The sequence below is a fragment of the Corticium candelabrum genome, chromosome 8, assembly GCF_963422355.1.
Source record: "Corticium candelabrum chromosome 8, ooCorCand1.1, whole genome shotgun sequence".
NCBI lineage: Eukaryota > Metazoa > Porifera > Homoscleromorpha > Homosclerophorida > Plakinidae > Corticium > Corticium candelabrum.
In genome coordinates this window covers 421119-438708 of record NC_085092.1, presented here as the reverse complement: position 1 = coordinate 438708, position 17590 = coordinate 421119, and the positions used below count along the sequence as shown (strand labels likewise).

At 38.6% G+C, this 17590-nt stretch overlaps 3 protein-coding genes across 4 annotated transcripts; 1 reads left to right on the top strand and 2 right to left on the bottom strand.

Annotated features, from left to right (window-relative positions):
* The first annotated feature begins 1158 nt into the window (after positions 1–1158).
* On the top strand, positions 1159–5380 carry LOC134183374 (uncharacterized). 2 transcript variants are annotated; one of them, XM_062650884.1, is made up of 7 exons: positions 1159–2274; positions 2496–2595; positions 4061–4148; positions 4332–4391; positions 4451–4514; positions 4728–4806; positions 5025–5380. In XM_062650884.1, the coding sequence occupies exons 1-7, from the start codon at positions 1193–1195 to the stop codon at positions 5157–5159; spliced, it is 1608 nt and encodes a 535-aa protein (XP_062506868.1). In that variant the 5' UTR covers positions 1159–1192; the 3' UTR covers positions 5160–5380. The 2 variants fall into 2 exon arrangements, with proteins under 2 accessions (XP_062506868.1, XP_062506867.1); XM_062650883.1 differs by having other exon boundaries at positions 4061–4250; positions 5025–5375.
* A 44-nt stretch (positions 5381–5424) lies between these two features.
* LOC134183588 (uncharacterized) lies at positions 5425–14381 on the bottom strand. The gene is made up of 17 exons (XM_062651171.1): positions 14162–14381; positions 12605–13015; positions 12265–12522; positions 12045–12184; positions 11824–11961; positions 10343–11609; positions 10069–10230; positions 9885–10001; positions 8935–9078; positions 8752–8877; positions 8033–8158; positions 7837–7965; positions 7220–7348; positions 7034–7159; positions 6856–6978; positions 6185–6310; positions 5425–6120 (listed from the first exon to the last, which is right to left on the bottom strand). Exons 1-17 carry the CDS (start codon positions 14379–14381, stop codon positions 6065–6067), a joined length of 3798 nt encoding a protein of 1265 aa, XP_062507155.1. The 3' UTR covers positions 5425–6064.
* Positions 14382–15647: 1266 nt separating this feature from the next.
* On the bottom strand, positions 15648–17350 carry LOC134183737 (uncharacterized). Its single transcript, XM_062651332.1, has 4 exons — positions 17204–17350; positions 16967–17032; positions 16497–16575; positions 15648–16355 (listed from the first exon to the last, which is right to left on the bottom strand). The coding sequence occupies exons 1-4, from the start codon at positions 17324–17326 to the stop codon at positions 15964–15966; spliced, it is 660 nt and encodes a 219-aa protein (XP_062507316.1). The 5' UTR covers positions 17327–17350; the 3' UTR covers positions 15648–15963.
* Between the last annotated feature and the right edge of the window lie 240 nt (positions 17351–17590).

Genomic DNA, 17590 nt, shown 5'->3' with positions numbered 1-17590 from the left:
AGGCAAGCAAAGGGTCAACATGCAATAGAACCCTTTGCTGTTAATGGAATAGTCTGCTCAATGTGTCACATACGCCTCACTTCATTTCTTAGTTAGGCCAGCACGTTGTAGTACTGCTGTACACAGTAATGTTTTCAATTCAGTAAACAATATGAATCATTTTGTGTTTCTTTGCAGCAGACACTGTTTTGGTTGTTTGCGTAACGTTTTTGCTTCCGCAGTCCATTATTGGCTGCTTTCATAAATTCAGCTAGTGATTGACCACTATACACTATCACAGGTCTTCTATATGTACAGATGCTCTGATAGTTTGTTGCAAAACACCAACAGGAACATTCTCGCTCAGCTACTGTTGTGCACCGTAATAGTCAAGACCCTTTTTTACATTTGTTTAACTTAATTAATTAATACATGTACATCTGCCACTGGTACTACACCAGGCCACAATGACAGTGTTGTCGGTGGAATTTGACAAAGGATTCCAAGAGACGTTTTTGGTCCATAATATTATAATACTTTAACTAAAATGATTTTATTAATTAAACTTGGTAAATTTCTAAACTTGCCTAAGAATTGTAGAATATATATGTATGTATGTATGTATATATCTAGGAGAGCTGACTGTCTGTGTGTCTGTCTGTGTGTCTGTATATACGTCTGTCTGTTAAAGCGTTTCTCGAAAACGGCGAGTCTGATCACCGCCGAATTTGGCTCGCTGGACAGTGAAGCTGTCGTCGTCTTCCGGACTTCTCCAGACGACGCGATTTCCTGCCGATCGAACCCGCCTTCACTCGCGCGTGACTTTCTCTGGAACGGCTCATCGGATCTCCACCGAATTTAGAAGCCCGTTCCCGACGTCAAACAGTACGCGCGCAGCGTGTCGTTTTACCGCCGGCAACGTCGAAATAGCCCAGATATTTATATTATATCCGGGTCTTCAAAAACACGCCTACATTCGTTTGCCCGTGTGTGTAAATATACATGGGGGCGCACACACGCACACACGCACGCACGCACGCACTTTCATGCATGCACACACTATTATTAAATAAATAATTGGTTACACGATTACTATAAATCTACAGTTTTAGGCCTAGAAACGTCTTAGGTCCGTCGTAGTAAAATTACGAGCCTGCCTCGCATTCCCAGTACAGCGACAGTCTGTTGGTCAAGCAAGACTGCATGGTGTTACATGTCTATTGTGCTAACCGTTACTCTACTACTAAAGGTAACTTCCTTTTGTGACTCTCAAGCTAACCAACTGAAGTGGCCGAAAGACATTCTTACGACAGTAGACGCGCTTCCTGATGAGGCTTCAGCATGGAATTACACGATCGACCCGGAATGGAAAACGAAGTGGACCACAAATGTTTCTTCTTTCTTAGAATATTGCAATGGAAGTTGTCAGTTAGATGTAGAAATCCTGGAGAAATTTGTGAAGTCATTATTTAAAGTGAAAAATGCAATGGCAAAATATTTCCTCTCTGAACACTTTTCTGACATCATTGATTCACAGGAGTTGGAGCTGCTTAGCCATTCTTATTCTCTTCTGTTTGAACAGTTAATTATACAAGGAGTGACATCAGGTGAATGGAAAGTTGGAGAACGACAACCTCAAGTTCTCTCTCTAGCTGTTAATCTTCATGCCGTTCATGCTGTTGATTGCTTATTGAGGCATATCTATCATCATCCTGATGAATACTTCTTTGAGTACGTGCATGCTATGCATCAATCTGTGATGAATCAGGATTTACAGTTACTGAATATGCTAACAAGTCAAGTTGTGAAAGCATCGTGTGTAGAGCGACTTGTCGAGTATCTCGGTACCATCTTAAATGGAAGATCAGTGCTGGATATTGCAGTTTTACAATGTCAACGAACTACTCCATCACAGTGTGTTGTGCTGTCAACGTTGGTAGGAATAGTTAAGAAATTTGATACAAATAGGGGTGAGACTGAATACACCAAGCTAGTAGAAACTCTGGACAGTGATTTGTCATGCTCGAGTTATCAGATAGACATGCCAGGTAGTCAGAGCTTGCTATCTTGCTTGCATTCTATTGAATTAAAGAATGAAAGCCAAACTGAAGGAACAATGAATACAAATTGGATGGAAATACTGATGGCAACTATGCATGCAGCTACCAGAAAGGGAAGTGGAGGATGGAGAATATCACAACAATCAGGAATAGATTCACATGGATGTGATCTTCCTGTTATTTCATTGATTGACCTTGAACCATCTCATTTCATCGACGATTATGTTAACTTGAGGTAATGGCAGTTGACGTGTGTGTGTGTGTGTGTGTGTGTGTGTGTGTGTGTGTGTGTGTGTGTGTGTGTGTGCTCGTGTGTGTGTGTGTGCTCGTGTGTGTGTGTGCTCGTGTGTGTGTGTGTGTGTGTGTGTGTGTGTGTGTGTGTGTGTGTGTGTGTGTGTGTGTGTGCCACAACTGCTGTCACAAAGTTAACTGTAATAAATTGTTGTTGATATATAGTCAGCCAATTCTGATCAAGAATGCAACAGAACAATGGCATTTGAGAGATAGACTTGAAAAGAGTCAATTATCAGCTGATAATGGTGATGTTGATGTTTTGGTAAGTGTGAGTGCCTACCACCAATTTAGTAACCCAAATATTTAATGTCAAAGCCATAGGAGTTGTGCTCCAATCAGTTTGGTTAACATTTGATGACATGATAGGTATTTGACATTTGTGACTCATTCGATAGTTGACTGCTCCAAATAGAAGTATAGCTAGCGAATCTACAGTATATCAAAACAACTGAGAAGACAAAGTAAATGGCATATTTACCTATTCGGTCAACTTAGTAAATCCTTGTTGTTCACTAGTGAACAGGTATAACTAGCTACTGATCATTTGGGTGATAACATTAACACGACTAGAAACAAGCCACAACATCAATTTTGCTTTTGTCTTATTCAGTGTCTTGCACACTAGCTGTCATAAAATTTCAAGCTGTGTTGAAGCCAACAGCTCAGACGTTTTTCAGTCTCACATATCTGTTCAAATGATTTCAGAATATGTTTTCTAATACTAGCAATAGAGAAAAATTAACGAGTTTCAAGAAACCCGTTTTACATTTTATCAATTCATTTTTGAGTTTTGAATACAAACTGGTGGTCTAGAAAGCAATTAGTTAAGCATCAGAGCGAACACGAGTTTTAACTTTACACCTGTAACTACTGCAACACCATGCAAATCATCTTCAAAACATTGGAGTATAATTAAGACTTCAAGACTTGTTGCAAATGACTAACATTTAGATGATGTACTGTAAATACTGGGGTATTATTTGTCAATTACTCATTGTGTCAAATACTGTAATAGATGTTTGAGAAAGGCTTGATGCCTTACTCACTTAATTAATTGTGAGCAGAAACATTCTTGATTTGTCATAGAACAAGATGGCAAAGACAGTATTATAGCACAATTTGTTTGCACAGTTAGTAGTGTTTGCACAAGCAAGTTAATTAGTCATTGTGAAGTTTTAATAGACAACTTTTGTCTGGTCAACTGGCAAGTACGCCTAGCTCAAGTGCACATGGACTGCATTAATTAACTAAAGTCAATGTGAAGAAGCATGTGATTCCACCTGCACAAAGACAGGAGCTGTGCTTATATAGTCATAATTAAATATCAGACATGTCTATAGTTATTTACTACGTACAATATAGTGTTTAAACTGAGTTTCTTAATCTGCCAGTATGTTGCATGTTCTAGCACTTCCTGAATTAATAAATTAAGGAGTCTTATCACAGTCATGGGATCTTAGCATGTAATCTAGTTTATTGTATACATATATAGTGATTGACTCACTGGCGATAATTATGACTTTGATTATAGTCATTACCTTGTACCATTGCATTGTGTAGCCACACACTGTACAGTTGCATGGTCACCATGCACGTGCTTGCAAACGTCTACACCCAGGCACTGGCCTTTTTGTCTTGTACGTACAATTTCACTGACACTGCTCACGGTACTATTAACAAAATCTTTTGTGTGTCAACGTCATTCTTATTTTACCAATTGTAAACAGGTGGGCCTTATTCCATACGGTGAAGTGTTCGGTGAACTCAATGGATATGCCACAATCAGTGAGTTTCTTATCTACATGGATGAGCTTGGTGAGAACCAGACTTTGTCATCCAATATGAGGACAGCACCTCTGTATGTGTTTGATAATGAGATATTACAAGAAAAGTTTATTGGAGATTATCAACTTCCAGGTGCATGGATTGCATGATATCACTATCACTTCGTAATCAATATTTGTAGTTAATGTCAACTGATGTTATCATTTATATTAGATATTTTCTCACTTTGGAATGACGTTCTTCAAGTGCATCAGTTCATTCTTGGACCAAGAGGTGAGCAACAGACTCTCTAAAGGTTTTGTTATCAGTTGCTATTTTATTGTATATTCTAGGATCAGGAGCACCTTTCCATTATCACTGTCCAGCTGTAAATGTTGTTTGCTATGGTCGAAAGTAGTAAGGCCTGCACACGCGCGCGCGGCGTGTGTGTGTGTGTGTGTGTGTGTGTGTGTGTGTGTGTGTGTGTGTGTGTGTGTGTGTTCAATGGCAGATTAACAGGATGTGTGCACACAGTTTCGTAGCTTCGTTGCTTGTGCATTGTTGAGTCATTTTGGTGGCACAATACATTAACATAACACGATTGTTGCTTATTGATCTTTTGACTGTTAGTTGGTTTCTATATCCACCTGGCCAAGCAATCTACAGTAAAGTTCATCCATTTGAATGGCTACAGAACTACAAACAAAAGGTGAGGAGTCATTACTTTCTACTAAAAGGAACTTCATTGCTGCACCTACATGCAACTTAGTCTTACACAACCACTTCATGTAAGTAGCAACTTAGTCCACATGGTCTGGTGCTGACTTGATACCAATATTGTTGCAATATGTCGTACAAATGATAAAAGTTAACTGCTATGCAATATTCCAGTGCACCTGATTATTTACTGGTATGTGTCAATTTCAGGCACAATACTCCTTGCTGCATTGTGTACAGCATCCAGGAGATCTTCTGTTTGTACCTGCTGGCTGGACACACAGTGTACTCAATTTAGATGAAGTGGTAGGAATGGCTGTAGAATTTGACACAGGCAACTGCTAGCAACAAATGGACTGATAAAATTTCTATTCAGTGAATGTATATTCGTGTAGGTAGTTACTAAGTAACTTAATGTCCAACACAAGAAAGCAAAACAGTGCAAATTCATTTGTTGCTGTAGTTCCACCTACTAGTCAATGATTTCTCAATATGGAGGCTCACAATTTGCCTACAGATTGCCACAAACCATCCGCTAGAGAATATGTTGAATGCTCAATAGCTAGAGGCATCCCTTGGTCTCATCAGCACTTTGTCAGTGGTCATTACTTGCATATCACGATGTCCTCAGAATGGACAAGTCAAGACTGACAACGTATGATGTCTCATGGAAAAATTTAGACCCGCTTCCTATCAACAATATTCGTCATTCAAGCTTGTGAGCACATTCTTGTAGAAACATTATTAGAGTCAATTTACATATTTTCATAAAATCATATATGCAAATTACAAGGGACACACTAAAGCTTTGTAACTTATTGTTCCTAACCAATTATCACTTCAGACAAACCACTAACACTTTCATCGTACCTGATTGTATACACTTTAAAATATGTTATCTGTATACTATGGTGTTGCATCTAATGCAATGAGGACCGTAATAATCTGAAGTGGTAGTTGTTCTGATGTTAACATTGTGCATAATGTCACAAAAAGAATAAAAGCACAAAAGCCTCCTAGATGGACAAATACAATAAAGAGATGTTCTCTTGCCGTGCAATTTATTACCGTAAACCTGCCAGTTATAGTCTTACTTCATATAGCCCATGTCAAATAAATCTAATATTTTGTAAGTTTCCTCTAATAGTCACTACATAGATGTGACACGCAACACAACAGGATGACAAAGATACAATACTATGCATGAGTTAATAATCCACACCATAACCATGACTCTCTGATTGTGGATGCTAAATGCTGTTATTTCCAAATTTCTCTTGCCAGACGGAATGCAATTGATTCTCAGCTGAAATGATAAACAATATTTGATAACACAGACTTTACCAAATTGGACTGTACATCAATAGCACCTGTCTCAATTAAAGAATGGCCTGGAGAGAGAAATTGCTTGGATTTACTTATTGCCTCAGTGAGCACTTCTTCAGCCTTGTCCATCTGACCAACAGTCCAATAGCCTCTTGCCAAAAGAATAAGCACTAGACAACATGCAGTCACTTGCAATCTAGCCTTATAGTGTACCATACAGCCGGCCTTCTGACTCATCTACTCAACTATTGATTGGCCTTGTACATACTGTACTCATGCAAGTATGGATCTGTCCTGAGCCCCCTAGTAAGCAATCACCCATTCTTGACTTTAATTAAATCTCACATTTTCACACCTTGAGAAGTATTAATTGGCATTTGCTACACTTGGTATACCCATAAGGATGATCTGTTTCAACTCTTTTAATGGTTTATACCAAGTATCAACCACAACTGAAGATTACATTTCTGTATTTATTATACATGTAACAGTTTGAAACTCTGAAAGTATTTAGTTGATCACATTAGCCAATATCACCTCAAGGCTTCAGTTCTAAGGCCTTAGAATAAATGCTGCCCAAACCACAAGCCGAATCTACTTCAAGTATCGTAATCACACAACATAACATTAGGCATCTATCAAAATTCATTATTGCTATTCGAATTTCATCTTGCAATCATCTCCTTATTCACGTTTATAAATGCTTGAAACATACCTCGAATGAAAGTTTCTGACTGTGGAGCAGTGTGAAGCAAACCTTCCCGTGCCTTTGCATAGTATTGCACTGATTCTTCAAAGAGATGCATATTGTAAGTACAAATGCCCAATTCCATAAGAACTTCAAAATAATTGTTATGAAACAGATGCCTGTTCCCACAAACAACACACAATACCGGTACTCATCAGCTCGGTGTCAGGTGGATGAATCTTTTTCAGAACTCTCAAACCATCCTTGTACCATGTACACGCCAATTCCAAATTGCCACACCCTGAATGTGAGTCACCAAGATAGATTAGAGCTAACCACAACAGTTTGTAAATATACTGCCATTCTGACAAATGGAAAAATCTTGTCTTGCTTTGAGCAAAAGTATAGCCATCTGCTAATCCACTAACAGATTGTGTGATTTTTACAGATTCTTCAAGAGATATTGATGCCTCGACATACAGCTTCCTTCTAAGTTGAAAATATCCCAAGTTGTGCAATCCTGCAATTGTAACACAATCAAGTCTCAACTGAACATAGTCATTGCTTCAGACCGGTTCCATGGCTCTAGAAGCATGCAAATCTAACCTCCTAAAGCAACCTTAAACAGGAATTATGAAAATGACTCACAAACATATATTGCCAAGTTACTGATACACGCAAGAACTAAGTATTAAACTATGTCCAGCAGTCCGCTCTGCTAGTATGGGTGCAAGAAGATAATTACAACTGTTTTCAAATGAAACAATAAGGTTGTCTCTTTCCAAGTTTTAAGAACAAACAAGTTCTACAACGTAATTTTAGACACAGTTACACCACAATACACACACACACACACACACACACACACACACACACACACACACACACACACACACACACACACACACACTCACGCACATGCACACACACACATGCACACACACACACACGCTGCAACCATCATTATCGTTATCATCATCATCATTATCTGTACAATAAATCACTGACCGAGCGCCAGCTGTTTCGCATGTTTTGGTAAATGAAGCCTCCAGATTCCAACACACTGTTTAGATATTGCAATCGTTTCATCAAGACTACCACCAGCTTTCATATTCATTACAGCAACATTCGACAATGCTAAAACCAACCAATTATCCACAAATACATTACATCTCTGGACTACACATAAGAAATTCATTCTCACAACAAGCAATATCAGGATGATCAGAAGAGAGTGATGACATTCTTATACTCAACAGCTCTTTTGCCAGTTTCAGTGCTTGTTTGTTATCACCACAGTCCACACAACACCAATAATATAAAGAGACAGCTAAAGTAAAGGCATTAAAGTTACCGAAATACATAGAGTAACATATACACCACACACATACACACACGCGCGTGCGCACACACACACACACACACACACACACACACACACACACACACCAGATGACAAATCCTGTGTAGTAGTCTTCTACTGGTTCTTATAAAAAATTAGAGAGTTTGTTCAAGACACCCAATGTATGCATAAATACGTTTACAAGTAGTTTAGTACACACTGATAACCACTCTGACACTAAACAACCTCTTGTACCATTCTGGTTGTCTGAACTGAACGACTGCCTTCGAGTAGTGATGTGTCAACATTCCTTGGGATCAAATGTCCTCACAATCCAATAGCGCCACACCATTGTGTCTATGTTGTTGCCAAAAGACACTACCATACTTCTATATTTTAGAGCCATCCTAGTTGCAATTGTGTGTTTATGACAAAATTACATACATTGCGTAAATGGCAAGTAATATTGGTACATAACTGCACCGAAAATGCTTCCCTTGTTGCAAGACTCTACGTTTATCAACCACCTGATATGGTTACAGTGTACACAGATAGATAGAACAAGAACATTTCAAACTTACTGTTGACAACTGTTGCGTGGTTATGGGGAAGAAAGCGTTTCATAGCAGTTGCTGCATTTTCTAGCAAACTCCTTGCACGAAAAAATTCACCTGCTTCACTTAGACTAAGAGCAAGACTGATCATAGCTACAAAAAAAACTAATCATAAATCATAAACTTAATACACACATGCAATCTTCTCACTCTGTGCTGAACCGACATCTTTTGCTGCGCTGAGTTCACCACCTGCTTGCAAACAACCACAAAGACTAAGAGATTGCTCATATGCCTCAACAGACTTTTGAAGCTGTCCAGCTTGACGAAATTTAGTTCCCATGTTATGTAGTTCTACGAAACATATCCAACTGTATTAATATAATAATAATATTTATTTCTATTGCATCACACACAGTAATGCAGTTCCCACTGGGGTCATACTAACACACCTACAACACACAGCTAAATACAGTAACAACACAAGACAAACTACCTCCCTTCAACCCTTACTATGACATTCCTAACTGTAACTTTTTGTCAACTACCAGAAAAAGAAGTCCTTTTACTAAGCCATTTATTGAATGAAATGCCCTTTGTAAAAACTTTATTTTCAAATTCTTCATTCTTTCCACTGATTCTTGAAATGTACCTCCAAAGGGGTCACAAATTGATTCATTCCTCTTCATACCCAATCCTCTTCCCACACCTTTTCTCAGAGCCATATTGATCATCCTCTTCACATCTGTTCTCTCCAAATCCCACAAATGACACCCATATGACATGATGGGAAACAACTGTCGATCAACTATCTCCATCCACACCTTTTGTGATTCACGCATACTTCCAATTTTTCCCAGGACAGTGTTTTACTAACTCATCCCTAAAACTCTATAGTTCTAAACGCTTGTTGATCAATTGACAACTGTTATACACGCTTGAAAGCTATAGAACTAACCAACACAAATGAAGTTAAGGTGCATTCACACTGAAGCATCCTTCACTCAAAGACAATGCTCTGTTGACTAGCACCACAAATATCACAAGATAATTCTTACAAAAACTGCAGTTGCAGTAGTCAAATTTCTACAATAAATTTATATATATATATATATATATATTGTATATTTTATAGTAACAGGCATCCAACTGCCTCTTACCAATTGCAGTCCTAACTACATCAGCTTGTTCCTTGTTCCTTGTACGGTCAGTATACATTCCTGTATGATCAACACTAGACTCATTGGCACCATAACACCTCGCCAGCTCGTCAAGAACTAAAGAAGTCAATATATAAATGATAGTTTTGTCCAACAAAAATCATTGGTTAATGTATAGACTTACCAAAGCTGTACTCATCAGCTAATACAGCCTTCGCTTGTCCACCTAGTTCATCGAGTGGTTCATCTCCGACACTTTCAATCCATTGGAGTGCTCTTTCATAACAATTTTGAGCACTAAGTAAGTCATTACAGCGCTGACTAGATGTGCCCAGCAAGACTAGAGCTACAATGCAACAAAACACTATATATAGTTACAACTGTAATTTTATAACAAAACACACCAGATCGGCCTGACAGACATATTCTTACTAATATGTCTTGTGTACACTTAGTACCTGTCCAAAGACTTGAGATATTTCTTGCATCATCACCTCTAGACGTAAGCTCAACCATCTTCAACAGTTGATTGCAGAGATCAAATGAAATTGCATTGTGTCCCATATCTAGAGCCGTTGTACATGCCACTGTCACCAGCTGTCGACATGGCAGAGTATTACATTGGTTTGACAAGATATGTCCAGCTACACAATAGAGATGAACTGCTAGCGCAGTTTGTTGCTTTTTGTCCATGAATCTAATAGTTCTCTGTGATGCCAATTGAGTACAACTCATTAAACACTCAGACAAATCTGTGAGCTTTTTATGAACTCTTTCCATGCCCGAGAGTATGACTCTTTCGATTAGAACTGATTGAATAGCTGGGTGAAGAGACAAGTAATATTTGTCACTAGACTCATAAACTGTTGCCAAAGACAACGAAGACAAGATAACTACGGCCTTGCTAAAATAAAAACTTTTGTGTTCACGGTCTCCAAACACAATCTGTTCAATAATACTGCCAGGCACATTTTCTGATCCCATAAGACACGTAGACTCGAGCATTTCAATAGCATCGGGTTCTGATTCAGCCACCTGATTTAATGCGAGTTGAAAAACAATGTGAGACAACTGTGAGTCTGAAAGCCGATGTTTTATCACATATAAAACTAGTTTATCATGAGACGATATATCCAATAAGTTGATGTCTTCAAACTGTGCAAGTAGTAATTGGTCAGGAGATGACAAATGCCTCATCAGTTGTTCTTTCAAGTGAGTCAGGTGAAAACTATCAAACAGCATGTGCATGTTTGATACAATCAACCTAAATTCTTTTACGCTCATATCCAGTATCTCCTTCAGCTGACTGAAATTAATGCCACAACTTTGAGCAAGTCTTCCTGCATGCACAATGCTCAGTGGTAAAGACGATATGGGCAAACAACTGACAAGTTCTCTAGCACGTTGAACCTCATCTTCGCTTTGATATTTTAACAAGCAAGATGACCAAGACAAAATAGCACTCACAGCATGGTCCACAGGTAATGGATCCAAATGAATAAAATTCTGAGCAGCTTTCATTACTAAATGGAAATCAGTCATTCGTGTAGTTACTAGAATATGAGCATTGCTTGTTGGAAGTGGAAGAACACGCTGAAGAAGATCAATGTCACAAACACTGTCATAAATGATAAGAACTTGTGAATGCTGTGTGATATAATTAAGGAAACATCGATTGTCTTCAAACAAATTTCCATTAGATGATGACTCGGACATAACTGACAGCTAACAAACATAAACAATCCAACTGATAACATTACTTACATATGCAAACACTACAAACAATATCAGTATTATATTAAAAAAGTCTCACTTGCTAGTCTATATATAAGAAATAGACTTGCAATGACTGCTATACAAACACAACAGCAAGAACGAAATATGTGTAGAAGTGTGTACATACATACAAAGTAGAGAATGCAAAAAGGTGTGTACATACCTGTCTCAGAGACACATGAAGAGATGGCAATGACTCAGCGCTGAAGTAAAACACACCATCATAATACGCACGGCGATACGCAAGAGCATACTGTACAGCTAAAGCCGTTTTGCCAACACCAGCAGTGCCGTCAATAATCTAAATGACAATTTGCTAATAAGTCATATAGAAATACCATAAAATACAAAAAACATCCACACCATTCTCGGTGGTTTTATTACCTGCAGCACAAAAGACTGTACCCGACAAGTCTGATTTTGTGTAACTTGTTGGTTCCAAAAGCAGCTCTCCATTAATTCAAATTCTCTTTGTCGGCCACAAAAACGAGATTCATTGTAAAAAAATAAAGGGAAAATAGATCCTGCAAACAGAACACACAGCAACGTGCACATCAAATGCTATGCAACATACGGACAGGGCAAATATTATGCAATATCTTACTTTCGGCTTCTGAAAAATTCTTGGTACACTTTATAGAATGCAGATTGCTGTAAACAGCCTCGTGAACATTTCTATTTTGAGTCATTGACACATAATGTTTCAGCATTATCCATGACTGTTCTCTTGCAGTATGACTGTCTCTTTCAATGAACGTGACCATCTCGTCAGTCATGCCAAGACTCACAGCAACTTCACGCCATACACTCGATACTTCAACTGCTAAGTCATACAGCTGCCGCTCACAAACAGATTCACATCCTGCACAAAATACATTAACCCACACATAATAAGCAATGACAACTATTTATACATCATGTCATGTAACATTTTAGCGACATACCCAGCAACTTCCCATCTAATACTCTGACCACTCTGCATGCTGCTTGAGACGCAACCATTTTGACTGCGTTTTCTTGTTTCATTGAGTGACAATCTGATGACTTCAGTCTGCCAATAAGTTCTTCCTTTATACCTTTCAACATCTCCAGTTCATCCATGTTATCCACAAAACCTTTTGCCAACTGAGATACAAACTTCACAGTAAGATGATCAACAACTGGCAATGCCACTATCATTCTCTTCTTCCTCTCTATGTCGGTGAGAAACCTCTGAATAGATTCGCTCAAGATCAGCTGACGGTTTCCAATATATTTAATAGCTAACTGCAGACTGCTCGTGTCTTGTAGCTCAGCAGCAAGTAATTTCAGATGGTCTTTAGAAATAGTTTGGTTACAAATCAGACCTTTGAGAGCTAAAATGCAAGTTATTCGCATAGAAACAAGTGGTACTTCGTTATCTACATGTTTATGACTACAGTGATCAACATCTGTGCACACACACACACACACACACACACACACACACACAACGCATTATTTATATTCTCAGGGCTTTTCCTAGGCAACTCCCAACTTGAGTACGAGCTGTTTAATTTGCATTCAGAAATTTGAGCTATGATTGGAATGTAACAGCAACAGGGACCTCTCTGAAATAAACAGTAGGACAAAATGCAGTATAATTCCTAATACTTAATAATTAATATCTTATTTATCCAAAGCAATCATTGAATGAAACGCAAGGGTTTCATCTCAAGTAAATGTGGCATCAACTAAAAATAGTTTATTTGAAGTATAAAAAATCACTTTGAATCAGTCATCTACCTGTACTTGTGACACAAGCACATCTGGTTCAGACAACAGGCTTGCGTAGGGAGGCAAAACTTGTGTACACGTATGCAAAAATGAATTGTAGGAAAAACACTGTCTTCTTCCACAAACTTGCCAAACCAATGGCCCCAAATTTCTACATTTTTAGTGCGACTCCAAATGTTGTCATCAATGTTCATACAAAATACACTAGGACACTACTGTACAATAAAATTAAAACTTAAACCTCTGCTACATCCCTCTGCAAAACCAGCAACCTCAGTTAGCTCAACTATGTTTCAGTTCCAACTATTCCTAAGCTGTAGCTGAATAAATTACAAAAAAAAGATGCCTAACACTTACTAATCTATCTCATTAATTAATCAAAAACGTAAGTTGCAGCCAATGGTACATTGTGCAATGACAGTTTGCTAATATGTTTACATAAACAAAATTTCTAATTACAAATTTTCAGAAAACTGTATGCGCCAAGCGTTCTGTAGTAATGTAAACTTAATTAAATAAAATCAAGTATCAAATAACCCCAAACACAATCTGGAAAAATGTGTTCCTTATATAACATGCATATGCCAGAAAGTCTAACATCAGTGTACACCTCGATCAGTACAGATAACAGTGAGAATTGCATCTACATGTATTCTGTCTGTCATCTAGTAGCCTTGCTATTCTAAAACAGTTTTAGTTTCAATCACATAATTATAATGACAGTGTGGGTCTAAACAGCAACTAACCCTTTATGGCAATTCTCTTTGTCTCTGCTTTTTTCCTTACAAACGACAAATTGAGTTTTTCTGTTCGAAGTCGCTTCAGTTCATCTTCCAGCTGCTGCTCTTTCTCAGCTAGTGTGCATTCACTCTTTCTCACTTTCTCACAAACAGACTCTACGTCGCACAGAGTTTCGGCGCTTTCCAGCTCTATCTCCAAACAACTGTCATTGACGCTATTCCACATGATCACGTGGATTTTTGCAAACTATCCCGGAGAAAAAATGTGTGTGGCACGCACTTAATTAATTGCCAAGGCTTCTAATCCGGGTAACAAAAAAGGGGTGGTCCTATAACTCTGGTACACACGAACCTCAAATTTCTCCTCCCCACGACATTATAAGACCTACTTCAAGTCCGTGTCCGACTACAGATCACCAAACGACGAAGAAAAAGCCTCACAGAGTTCAGTCGCCCCATCCTTGTAGCTAGTGTATCTACGGATTGTGTGTCCTTGACAACCAAGAAACACCATCAGGAGTTGAATGCCACCTACTATACAGTCAACTATTCACAAGTGTACCCGTACTATCTTTTACGACACTACGCTGTGCTGTATCTAGCCGTTGCTAGTCAATGTTTGCCGATATCAATTTCTATTTGAGTAAATACCATAATATAACACTGTCGTTACAACGGAACTGAGTGCATACCTACTGTACATTTCAATTGTCTTGATCACCACGACGACTACCTGCCAGGGTTAGTTAAATACGTAATTGCATGTTTACTTCCGTTTCAACAAATACGTATATTGTCTAGCTAGGACGCGGTGTTTCAGTAGACGGTCAGAAAACTTCGTTGGACGTGTTACTCACCAATGCGAGGCGTAAAAGTAGTGTTACTCAACGGATGCCGTAAAACTAGTTAATTAAAAGTCTCGCGTAGCCAGACCAAACCCTCTCCGCCATCATAGCCTTTCCTGGCTCGAGCAAATTCAGATTATCAGATACCCGTCATACCGTATTTTTTGAACTACATTAATTAAGACTGTAGGTTATGATTCAGAGTACTATTATATCTAGATCTAGATCGAGCCTTGTAGACAGACATTCGATTGCACATGGTACATTGTACACATTGTGACAACATCGCGAAATAAATAACCAATCATTCAATTCAAAAACACAATACAATACTGTACTTAAATAGGTCAGTACATGCATATAGATTTCCTATTCGCGCGATTAAGTAATAATTATAGGTGCGGATAGCTGGTGCGAATTCCTTTCATGCAACACTGTACTATTTCCGCACGACACAGCACTGCCCGGGTAATCGGACGTGTCCGTGTTACAATTAACAAGCCGCTACGAACACTAGATTATAATCATTATTTAAATTATTGATGAGGTACAGTTCGATCTGGTTGATTGCACAATTTCTCAAATGAATTTGCGTCGTAGACATGCACATTGTCTTCGTTTAATTAATTAATACACGAAATCAATTAGATTTGCAACATTGCTACCTAGAGTACGGTCTCTAGATAGTGATGAATAAAAGAACATTTATTAATTAATATTTCTGATCGCACGAGACACACATGGCAGGTGTAGATGCATGCAGCAACCATGCATGTACGCAATACCAATTAGTATTCAGCAAGCACCACACGCGTATATGAGTATGACATCACCTTCATAGTGCTGCAGCTAGCGCTTAGTTTTGACATGCCAAGCAACAGCTCTTTATCTAGTTAGAAATGTTCAGTGCATGCTGTGGAGTGCCCTGCATAGACTTCTACTTCTAACGTGAAATGTTCGAGTTCAAGTGTATGTCTTCTCCAGCTCAGCAGTAATGAGAAATGCTCCGAAGACGTTGTAAATGCTTGCGAAGAGAAATCGGCATGGATTTGAGGCCTTCAACACGAGCTTGTCTCCAGCAATAAGCTTCCTTGCCTGGCCAGTGTATTGAGTAATAAATCCTTTCACATTTTCAGTGTACGATTGACCACTCACTCCAAACCAGTGGTGGTCGTTAATGTTGAACATGATGCCACACGTGTCTGCATTGTTGGGTGCATAATAGACCTGAGCGTACACGTAGTAAACACCGTCTACTGGCACGGTGATATTGCCATCACTGTACGACATTCCGCCTTGAAGTATGGGCGAGAAAAATTGTCCAGACTCGGTATACCAATTGGTAAACGTCTCTCCTACATGACATCAGTAAATAAAAATTAGAAAATTTATTTGCAATTGTACATGTATATTATATTGCAAAATATCATCTATTTCTTATTATCTAAACATAATTAGTACAATAATTCTCCATGCGTTTGCTTGACTTTTTTTACCGCCTTGCATCGAGTATGTGTCGTTATATTGCATTGGTGGACCGTAGAGAGTGGCAAGGGGAACTTCTTCGGCAGCCTTCTAGTTAATTAAAGTATATTAACCCACACGCACGCACGCACGCACGCACGCACGCACGCACACACACACACACACACACACACACAGAAAGACAAAGTGTGCAAACATAGCAATTAATTAAGAATAGACATTCATGTGCAGACAGTCATACACATACTATACATGACAGCAATCATTGCAATATTAATTAATGCAGCAGATGCTGGACTTGCGATCTAACTAAACAAACAGAAAAACTGACAAACTCAGTAACAGTAGTAACACAGATCTAGAGCCAAATATCGGTAGATATAGAGACAAACAATTACTAACTTTGCTAAGGAAAAATTTTTGCGATAATAGCTATAGAAGTACCTAGTAGTATCTACACATTATATTGTAGATAAAATACCTTGATAGTACAGTGTGTGTTTACAGTGCTAGACAGCTGTTTGACAATTTTTCGCAACTCAACAACCTAGACATACAACAGTACTAGTCAACAGTTCTCGTTATCTAGACGTGTATGAGCAGAGAGTACAAGTCATCATACACGTGCATCACTGTACTATCCTAGAAATAACACTTGAAGTAACAATTTCAAAGTGCAACATGACAATACAGAGACTATTACTTTCTGCGAAGTTACCTGCTCTCTGAGCGTCCAACTGTCGTTTTCTTCTTGCGTCTTATTAGCAGATGTGACTAGGAAGCAAGCATACAAACACAAAGACATGTAAGAGAGCCATCCATATCGTGCAACTGCGCTCATATCGCTGAAGAATAAGATGCCAAGACGACAGCTCAAAAGATAAGGCTGTACGTATGAATTGTCTTTGTATGGCGTGCAATTTTATACTGCAGCGCAAGACAACTTCATTTCTGCGTCAGTGTTTCCTGTCATGCCGCGACACCTCAATATGATGTCACCTCTTGGCAGTCACATGGTTTTTCCAAAGGCTTCCCAACTATCATCTTTCTACATGTTGCAATCTACATATTGCAATCTACATGTTGCAATCTACTATGCTAGCTC

Bases quoted from the DNA above. Each gene is read 5' to 3' on its own strand.
- LOC134183737 (XM_062651332.1), bottom strand. From the start codon at position 17,326: ATGAGCGCAGTTGCACGATATGGATGGCTCTCTTACATGTCTTTGTGT. The intron at 17,033-17,203 runs GTAACTTCGCAG...TTGTATGTCTAG, and splicing joins GTTGGACGCTCAGAGAGCAG to GTTGTTGAGTTGCGAAAAAT. The intron at 16,356-16,496 runs GTAAAAAAAGTC...GATGTCATGTAG, and splicing joins CACATACTCGATGCAAGGCG to GAGAGACGTTTACCAATTGG.
- LOC134183374 (XM_062650883.1), top strand. From the start codon at position 1,193: ATGTCTATTGTGCTAACCGTTACTCTACTACTAAAGGTAACTTCCTTT. The intron at 2,275-2,495 runs GTAATGGCAGTT...GTTGATATATAG, and splicing joins GACGATTATGTTAACTTGAG to TCAGCCAATTCTGATCAAGA. The intron at 4,392-4,450 runs GTGAGCAACAGA...TGTATATTCTAG, and splicing joins GTTCATTCTTGGACCAAGAG to GATCAGGAGCACCTTTCCAT.
- LOC134183588 (XM_062651171.1), bottom strand. From the start codon at position 14,381: ATGTGGAATAGCGTCAATGACAGTTGTTTGGAGATAGAGCTGGAAAGC. The intron at 12,185-12,264 runs GTAAGATATTGC...TTCTGTTTGCAG, and splicing joins GAATTTTTCAGAAGCCGAAA to GATCTATTTTCCCTTTATTT. The intron at 11,610-11,823 runs GTATGTACACAC...TATGTTTGTTAG, and splicing joins TTCATGTGTCTCTGAGACAG to CTGTCAGTTATGTCCGAGTC.